The following is a 10,406-nucleotide window of genomic DNA, read 5'->3' as shown; positions in this document are numbered from 1 at the left end:
TTATGAAGATAGATATCTTCCCCTTCCCCTTGCATTGGGTTGCTGCCTCATCTGGTTATAGCTCACCAGAAGTCTTCTGAGGGCACCCTTGACTTCCTTGTTCCGCAGACTATAGATCATAGGGTAGAGCATGGGAGTTACATTGGTGTAGATTAAGGACACAATTTTGTCCTGTTCCGGGGTGTAGCACGACTTGGGGCGAATGTAGATGAATATTGCGCAGCCATAGTGCAGAACAGAGACCAGCAGGTGCCCAGCGCAGGTGGAAAAGGCTTTGCTCCTTCCCTCGGCTGAGTGCATTCTGAGGATGGCAGCAATAATGAATGCATAGGAGAGCAGAATCAGCAAGAAGGGAATCAACAGGATGAGCATGCAGACAAGGAAGACTGCAATCTCTTTGGCTCTTGTGTCCGAGCAGGCCAGAAATAGCACAGCAGGGATGTCACAGAAGAAATGATTGATATCGTGGGACTGACAAAAGGGCAGGAGGAATATCAGCGTAGTCAGGGTGAGTGAGAGTGCAAAGCCACTGATGCATGCCAGAGTCAGCATCTGCAGACAGAAGGCCCTAGTGATGATGACTGTGTAGCGCAGTGGGTTGCAGATGGCCACAAAACGATCATAGGCCATCACGGCCAGGAGGAAACACTCTACACCACCCAGGGCGATGAAGAGGTACATTTGCAAGGCACAGCCCAGGAAGGGCATCCGCTGGCTCCTGGATAGGAAATTGGCCAGCATGTTGGGGACAATCACCAATATATAGCAAATTTCAATGGTGGACAGATTGCGAAGGAAGAAATACATGGGGGTCTGGAGGCAGGAGTCAATGAGGGTGATGAGCACAATAGTTGTGTGCCCTGTTAGGGTGACGAGATGCATGATTAGAAAGAGTCCAAAAAAGAAGATTTGCAGTTCGGCCAGGTCCCCAAAGCCCAAGATGATAAACTCAGAGCTTAAGGTGTGGTTTTTCTGCAGTAGGGCCATCCTACATTGTCCTCTGTAGAACTCCTAGGCTGGAAAAGGCAGTTTTCTAGCAATTCTCCAAGTCATGGAAGGCCCTAGGGCCCTTTCTAGAGATGGGAGTGTAGCCAGCTCTATAGGACCTCCACCTCCCTTTGCCAGGCTTGGCCCTTGTCTTCTTCCTATTAGCTTTTTGGAATTCTGCCCTCTGTTCACTGAGAATGAACTGTTCACTGTGATGCCACTTTACTTCACCTGTTGAGTTATTATAAAAAAGGAAGTGGGATGAGTAAAGACTTTAATAACAGTCTTTCTTTTACATTTTGAAGACTTGTCTTTGAGTGGGGATGGAGGGGCTGAGCTTGACGTTGTTAAATAGGTTTAAACAGAGGCTGGGCCTGCAGGGTCATTGATGCTGTAGGGAATTCTTGTAGAATGTAAGGTCCGGTGAGTTGATTTTCAAGACACTTGTGACTTGTGCATCAGCTGTAGCATTCCACTTTTCCCACCTCCCCCAAGCTCCCAGGACTCCAGGGAATCCCAGGATTATGCATCACCTCCTTCCAGATACCTACCCTGACCCCTGGACTGAGTTAGTCCCTCCCTTAGGTTCCCACAGCACTCTGGGCTTCCCCAACCATATTATTTACCACTGACTCCTGTGATTTTTTTTTTATTATTATTTCTCTGTGTAACACAGCAGCCTGTGAGTTCCATGATAGCAAGAGTGGTGTCTTATTCAGCCTCTCAAACATTGGCTTACACATGTTGGGAGTATCAATAACTATTGAATAAATGCTTGTTGCTCATTTCTGCATCCTCTACAGTTAGTCTAGGGTCAGGCATTGAACTCTCAGGACAATGGGGGTTTGAGTGCCTGGTGGGACAATGGCTTTGGCTGGTCTGTGTCCAGAGTGCAGGAGAGAGGGGATAAGACCCAGCAGCTTCCTGGACTTTGGGGGACATGTTTGCTTCCTTCTTCACTTGGCAGGACCCAAATTACAAGTTATGTTTAGCCTGAGATTTCTTCCTGTGCATCCCTCCCTCGCAGCAGAAGAGAGGAGAAGATTTCTAAAGATTCTAGAGATGTAACAAATCTAGAATCAGCAGGACTTAAGGGTCCCATGGAGGTGGGGTTGTCCCCTAAAGGACAGAAGCTCGCTTAGGTACATACCATTTCTACTGGGACCACTGAGACTCAAAGCGGGTTCAGTGAAACCTGAAAACCCATTCTTTTTTTTTTTTAAGATTTTATTTATTTACTTTAGATAGAGGGAGAGCCTGATTGTGGGGTGGGGGGAGGGCAGAGGGAGAGAGATAATCTTCAAGCAGACTCCCTGCTGTTCGCAGAGCCCGACATGGGGCTCCATCCCAAGACCCTGAGATCATGGCCTGAGCCAAAATCAAGAGTCGGACGCTTAACGGACTGAGCCGCCCAGGCGCCCCTGGTCCCACTAATTCTAGGCCTAGACAAGGGTTGTGATTCCAGTTTCCCAATCACTTGTGTGTTACACTATTATTTTGGTTTTTATTGACCTAATTGGCACTTGGATTCTTGGAGTTGGATGGGTCCCTAGAGGGCAGCTTGTCCACTCCTCATTTCAGAGCACATGGTCATGAGGTCTTTTTCCCGGGTGACCCATGCCTTGCTCCCAGCCACACCATCAGCCCTGACTAGAAATCACAGTAAGTTCCCACCTGCAGTCCCCTGTCCTGGCAAAGCACGCAGTGCAGCCTGGCTTCCCTGGAGCTCGTTTGTCCCTGGATAACTGTGGATGAGTGAGAGCATATTTTCCAGATTCAAATTAATCTTCCATGGGCTAGGACCCTTGGCTTTAGCTTTGCCACAGCAAATCACTTCTACTCTTTTTCCTTGTGGCAGTGCTGTGGAAATATGGGGATTGAAAATACTGAAAAACACACAAATGAAAGTAAAATTCACACATAATCCTAACACTTAAAAAGTGAGAAGTGAAAGTTAATGTAAAAGTTTCTGTTCCTGGGCACCTGGGTGGTTCAGTGGGTGAAGCGTCTGCCTTCGGCTCAGGTCATGATCTCGGGGTCCTGGGATCGAGCCCCGCATCGGGCTCCCTGCTCTGTGGGGAGCCTGCTTCTCCCTCTCCCTCTCCCTCTGCTTGTGTTCCCTCTCTCTCTGTCTCTCTGTCTGTCAAATAAATAAATAAAATCTTAAAAAAAAAAGTTTAAAAAAAAGATTCTATTCCTTCAATCGTGCTCCCACCTTCCCTGAGAGTGCCATTCTTAGCGGTGAGGTTTAGTCCCTTTCCTGCTTTGTCCTGTGTGTATAAACACACATAACTCACACACAGGTGCACACACACGGACACACACATATACACTCACAGATGTGTACACACACACATAGCCGCTCACCTACACACACATACACACACACGTACACACATACATTAACACACATTCACACACATATATACGTACACATTCACCACACTCACACATTAAAAAGCTTGAATGGGATCATAGTATACAAACTTAATGCCCTTAGTGTTTTCACCTAATAAAATGTCCGAGAGAAGCTTTCAGTCAATGTATAGTCGTTTACTTCATTCTTTTTACCTGCTACAGTATGGATGCACTATAATGTCATTAATTGTAATTAAATAATAACACATTATAACAAATATCTATAAACAAAAGTAAATAAAACATAAAATAAATTATAATTTAATTGGTCTTTTATTACTTTTGCGTTGAAGTGCTTTCTGTCTTTCTTATCGCACTCCATGGCCCTGCTATCCAGCCAGTGTAACCTTCCTGCTCTTTTCCCATGTCCCGTGACCACCCTGCTATTACCTGGGAGGGCGGATCAGTGCACGGGATGGAAATCCGGCAGAAGCCCTGCCAGAGGTTCTTCTGTTATTGCCTGCTGTTGGCGAGGGAACCTGAAGAGGAGGAACAGCCCATCTTCGGGGGAGCAGGGGCAGGGACAGGTGGCTGGATCTGACAGCACAGCTTCCCAGAGCCCAGAGGTGGCTTTCCTGTGCGTCTGGACCACAGGGAGCAAACCCTCGGAAGTATCGCCTGATGGCTCTTAAGAAGGGAGAGTCTTCAGAGGAGTTGTCTCGTTCTGTCACTTGAGTTAAATAATAGTGAAGGCAGGACTCTGGAAGTCCTGGAGGACAGGTCAAGGAGGCTGTCCCTGTGGTCCGCCACCAAGGGGAGTGCCTTCCCCAGGTCATATTGCTGAACCTAAACCCAAACCCAAGCCCAATGACTTATGTTTTCTTTGCAAACAAATACAGTATAGGTCTTGACAAGGTTATTTAACTCTGATCTGCTGGAACTGCAATCAACTGCTGATTTTAGAGGCAGAGAGTGTACAGGTTTGCCTGGATTGGAATCAAGCAATCAAGCCTTGCTAGGGAGAAACATAAAGTGGACAACGGAACCCAAGGCTGGTGGCCTTTTAAGCTCCCCAATCCACAACGCAGAGAGCCTGTGATTCTTTGTAATGACTACAAAGGGGCATCATCTGGGCTATCGGGGGGGGACCTCCATTTTTGATGCACAAAACCTGAATGAGGTGGGGAATAAAAGTTGTGAGCTCTTGAGAACGCTACTACTCAGCTGACTTGACCTTCTGTCTGATACCTTCATCTCCCCATTCCCAGGTTACAAACAGCCCAATGTCCAACCTGTATCACGGTCTGCATCTTAGCAAAGCAGGATCCAGTTTACCTCTGGGGTCCCCCTAATGCTTTGCCCGCATTCATCCAACAGTCTACACGCTGCAGCTGCTCTGGGCTTTTGTTCGCTTCCATTGCCCACAGAATCGCTCCAAAAAAGTCTCCTGACCACCCCTGCCCCTTTTAGGAATACCAGTGCCCAGGCCAAAGCCATTGCCATGTCTCAGAACCTTCCATTCCTTAGAGGACCAGCATGGTGCTGGGTTCTGGGCAGAAGCGAGGAGAAGGCCCTCTCTCCAGCATTTTGCCACACCCCAAAACAGGAAACAGGACCCCCATGAAGCCCTGTTTGTGCTTTGAATCAAGCCCCCCAATCATTCCAGCTGTTTCTGTCTGTGATCCTGCCCCCAGAGGGGCTCCCAACACTCCAAGGTGAGTGTGTGAGACTCTTTCAGCACCTCCATCCTCCTCTTCCTCCTCTCCAGCTCCTCACTCCTCTTGGCCACAGTTTCTAATACAAAAGCTCTTCTGCTTTCTAATGGAGACAAAGGCTTCGTAACAGGCTTTGGGAACACCTCCTTGACGTGATCTTGCCCGGCACGTGCTGTAAAGGGAAAGAGAAGGACCTAGAAAACAAAGTCACTGAATCTTCCTGAGCTGATTGGCTCAGCAGAAACCAGTGGGAGCCCAAGAGAGAGACCTAGCCTGGAGACAGAGGTCAAGGCCGCAAAAAAATCTTTGGCAGGGCCAGTGGGCACAGCAGTGTGGCCCAGGGCTGACGGTACCTGCTTTAATACCAGGATTACCCAGGGAGGAATGGAAAATACAGAGGTTTAAGATCTAAACTGAACACTTTGAAAGAAAGGCACCTCGAATGAGACCTAAGTACTGGGGTTGCTACCTCTGCAAATTCCTAGACGTTCTAAAGCAGTGACAGTTCAAGCTACCGCATCACTCAAAACTACCCACGTTTTCTGCATCTCCTTCCGGTTAGACATTACAGATTCTGATAGGATTTGGGGCAACACAGCATTGAATTCTGGGAGCATCATTCTGCTGGGACTGGACATTGGCTTGACTTCCACATTTGGTGGAGATAGGGCCGGGGTGGATATTTGTGTGCATTCTACTAACTGTTTATACTCTGTAAAAGGGAAGATCCTGGGTAAGTTGGCACTAAAATAATCTCATTGCTGGGACCCTGAGCGAACAACACCCATTCCTGTGGACGGCAGCCCACACTGCAGAACTTTCCACTAATCATCCAGAACCTCTCCATTTGAGCAGAAGGGAGGTTGCAGAGAACGATTTGGGACTTCAGTTTCTTTCAACTTTAGCTCATAAGCTCAAAAGACCTTTATTTTGGGCTTTTCTCTAATGTTTTTAAGCTTCAACTTGCAGCAACAGTTTTAAACAGTCTTGTCTTCCCGGGAAATTCATTATGGGTTTATATCTGGGATATCTTGTATGTTGGGCTTTTATTATTAGAGTATCTCATGGTTGTCATTTGCTCTTGTAGAACCTCTGATGAGATATGTTACACAGTGCTGGCTAGAAATAATTAGAATGAGAAAATAGAGTAAGGAGTAAACTTTTGGCTGTGGGTATAATATAGACTTAATAGTTAAGCCGAGTGGGTAAAGAGTTTAAAGAAATCTGTGAAATATCTCGAGTGTGTGTTGAGGAGGGGTAACTCTTTTCTTCCCTGGTTTCCTCTAGAAAGAAGATGCATCCATCGGTCTACATTTCTTCGAGTGGTTAATTTGACAAAGGTTCTGAGTGTGACAGATGTGGTCTCTTTCTCCTCTCTTTCCACCCAGCTGGGTGGGAGACAGCAATATTGGAGATGTGAATCTGCTCTGCAGACCCAAAACCTCCCTCCAGTGGTTTTCCAAGTCTAGGCTGGGAGGGGGGTAGGGAATTAGCAAGCTCAGGCAGCCCCTATAGCAGGCTGTACTCCCAACCAGCCTTTACCAGTGTAAAGGTTGTGTTTCCTTTCCCCACCTACTGGGACTTTTGTAGTATCTCTCAGTTGGTTCAGAATTCTGGCCCTTCTTTACTCCTCCAAATTCTCAATTTAAGTGCTAATATTTGTATTTCAATTTCTCAGAAATTGTGGTGCTAAGTATGCAGGAATGCAGTCCTGATTAGGGGCCTCAGAATTCTGTTGGTTTCTTAGCTAGCACTTCTGGTCCCCAGAGTGAACTCCAGTCCCCCTTCTTCACCATACTGGTTGTGGGTCCCGTGCCTGCCTGGGACCATGAGGAAACCACACACTTTTGCCCCCTCAGCTGGGACACTAGGGCTCTTCTCCATGGAACTGTATGCATGTATTTGGTTAGAATGTTATGAAGCATATTGCTTCAACCATATTGGTTGATCATTTTTTCCTCAACAGTCTCTTCATGTTCTGAGAAGGTTAGCTACAGATTGATAGGTTCTCTTTATTTTCTCACCTTGTATTTGGGCAACCACAAAGAATTCCATAGTTGGAATTACCTGAAAGTAGGTAGGTTTGGTCTCAGCTAGTCCAAATTTTAGAATTTATGGGGATCCCTTGTCACCTAGTTTTGTTGGAGATGTTGCCTCAGACTTTTGGTTTTGCCATTTTATTCTCTCTCTCTCTCTGTCTTTTTTTTGGGGGGATTGGGGAGGGTTGTGAAGATTCAAAAATGATATTATTGCCACGGCTGCCACCTTCCCCAAATCTAGAAATTGTATTACTTCTGTATCAGAATAATTAATAAAGAGGTTTTAACTTTGACACAACAAAACACAAGAACAATGAGAAGTTCTGGGCAATATAGCAACTTGAGGGCATGGAACCCTTGCTCCGGTTGTCCCCCAACATGACAAATGACATACAGATTATGAGGGGAGAGGGTTCAGCAGCAAATAGCAGCACCCTTTTATCGGAGACTCTGAAGGGCTGTGGCCAGCTTTTGCTGGGGGTAATGTAGGCCTTCTCAGCTCTTCTTGGTGAAGGACCTTTCTTTTTTTTCTTTTAAAATAATATTTCCAATCTATAATGGATTGATACTTTTGTAAAATACAGTCAAATTTGTTAGTAAAATTAACTGAAAAAAAGACATACTAAATACAAACACATAGTTTTTATTATCAGATTCAACAGACATAAACTCACTTTGTCTGCATATACACTCGATTTCTGTACTTAACACAGGCCGGGAACATTTTGAGGACAACCACCAACTTGCAGACTGTACTTGTTTCCTAGGCCTGCCGTAGGTTCCAGGTGGACATGAATTTTGGGGGGACATTATTCAGCCGACTGCATGGAGCATCACTGTTTTGTGAAGCTCGCTTTTATTAGCTCTTGTGTAGAGGGTACAAGAGTATTTTAAAGGCAGAGTCAGAAGAGCTCCTTGGGGAATCACATCCACTCACTGCGAAGGACCAGGGCTGGAGGTAAGGTTGGGGTATGTGGCAGCTGCCGGAAGGAGACACATCTGGCCCCAGCAGAACCTGAGGAAGCCCAACCTTCTGAGAAGAAGCCTATGGGAATCTTTATCCCACCTGATACTGATTACGTTTGGCAATGCCGGGGAAAGAGCCAGGCGCTACCATTGAGTTGCTTTCTGAGGGGAAATGTGCCCAACCTGCCTACTGGCTGCCACATCAATATCATAAAAGAAACTGCTGCCATTGTCTTGGGCTCCAGTCTCACCTCCCTCACTACTCTTCACATTCAACCAGATCTCTTAAGTGGCAAAAACACACTCTAAATTTCTTCCATCTTTCTTCACCCTGCCTGAAAGACTGGAACATAGCATCTGATGGAGCCCTCTTAATTCCCAGTTCTTTTTTTTTTTAAGATTTTATTTATTTATTTATTTGAGAGAGAGAGAGAGAGCAAGAAACAGCACGAGAGGGGAGAAGGTCAGAGGGAGAAGCAGGCTCCCCACCGAGCCAGGAGCCCAACGCAGGACCCAATCCCAGGACTCTGGGACCACGACCTGAGCCGAAGGCAGTCGCTAATTCCCAGTTCTGGTAGACATAGACCTCCTTCTGAAGGATGAACAAACAGATGCACCGGTTAGGATTCCATTGGTCAAACGCAGTAGAAACCAACTCCAACTGGCCCAGGAAACCACGGGAACTTATTATAAGAATATCAGGGGCGCCTGGGTGGCTCAGTCATTAAGCGTCTGCCTTCGGCTCAGGTCATGATCCCAGGGTCCTGGGATCGAGCCCTGCATCGGGCTCCCTGCTCGGCAGAAGCCTGCTTCTCCCTCTCCCCCTCCCCCTGCCTGTGTTCCCTCTCTCGCTGTGTCTCTCTCTGTCAAATAAATAAATAAAATCTTAAAAAAAAAAAAAAGAATATCAATTTGGGGGTGGGCAGCTGTCTCCCAGAAATCCAGGACTGGACTGCAGCCAGGCCTCAGGAGCAAACTGGAACCAGAGGCTCAAACATCATTAGGACTCCTCTCTTTCCACTTCTCATCCTTGTGGATCTGCTTCATTCTTCTTTTTTCTCTAAAGACAAGTTTCTCCTACATCTCTTATCTGAATGGCAGCAAATATGGCTACCAACAGCTACAAAATTTACAGGTGACAGTCTAAGTGTGGGATAACTTCAAAACCTTCTTGCTATAAAACATCCTCAGGACTCTGTCTCAAATCTCCACCAACAGGCCAGGAAGAAGAGCATGCTAATGCGAATGGCAGGAGGAGATGTTGGGAATACAGATGTTGGCCAGCTCATGTGAAACACAAGCTCGTGTGCATTGTGCATGTCATCGATCCCAGATGCAGCATTCAACAGAGACCTTGATCTGTTTGACTCCCTGTTCCACCTTCCCCTAGGGTGTCATCTAGTGGTGAAAGCTGCCTCGTTTCCACCACACCCTCAGTCCAGGTCACATCCCAGGCCAGGAGAAACAAGAAGAGAAGGTCATGGCACGGAAAAGCAGCCCAAGAATAAGGAAATTACCTACTCAATGTTGACCAGCAAACATATAATGTCTTTCTTCCACTTGCTTTTTCCATGTTTCCTCTCTAGACCATGAGCTCTTGATTCTAACAAGCATTTATTGAGTGTTCTTCCATGCCCACCTAGTGGCAACTGCGCCCCAAGTGCCTCTAGGAGTCTCTGCAATCAGTTTCAACATTCAGTCACGGAATGAGTAAAGAAAGCAAAAGGTGCTAAGATGCAAGATGGCCTTGAGATTGAAGGATGGTGTTTTCCAGATCTGAACATCTATCTCCAGGAAAGAATTTCCAAATAGCACAGACACTGAGCATGGGTTTGGAAGAGAGTCTAAAGCATCTTCAAGTTCCCTGCAGCTCAGGCGGTTCCACAGTCTTATTTTCTCTACAGTGCACAGGGCAAGACCAACAGGAAGTCCCTCAATTGAGATGCAGACAGAGTTACCTAGCACTCCTGCCCGTTTTTTTCTTTCCTTCAAGTACTTGCTCCTCTGGCCATCTGGACCCTCCCTGTGTCCCTACTGTTGAGCTTGGTGTGCACGTTTTAAATCAGAATGATGCTGCCAACTTGCCCTCCAAAGATGCTGTTCAAATATACACCATCATCAACAGCATATGACAGTACCTCTAGCCTCATATCCTCACTCAAACTGATGCAAATTGTTTAAATTTTTGCCAGTCTGATGGGCAAAAAATATCTTTGTTTTAATTTGTCTTTAAAAAATTATTAATGAGGCTGAGCATCTTCTCCTGTGTTCATTTGCCTTTGTATTTTTCTTTCTTTTTTTTTTTAGATTTTATTTATTTATTTAATTGACAGAGAGAGAG

The 10,406-nt window shown here is 46.1% G+C and overlaps 1 protein-coding gene across 1 annotated transcript; it reads right to left on the bottom strand.

Annotated features, from left to right (window-relative positions):
• On the bottom strand, positions 1–987 carry LOC118524334 (olfactory receptor 10V1-like). The gene has a single exon (XM_036074455.1). The coding sequence runs from the start codon at positions 985–987 to the stop codon at positions 1–3; it is 987 nt and encodes a 328-aa protein (XP_035930348.1).
• Positions 988–10,406: the final 9,419 nt, after the last annotated feature.

Source organism: Halichoerus grypus, chromosome X (assembly GCF_964656455.1).
Source record: "Halichoerus grypus chromosome X, mHalGry1.hap1.1, whole genome shotgun sequence".
NCBI classification, from domain to species: domain Eukaryota; kingdom Metazoa; phylum Chordata; class Mammalia; order Carnivora; family Phocidae; genus Halichoerus; species Halichoerus grypus.
This window is presented reverse-complemented; position numbering and strand designations above follow the sequence as displayed.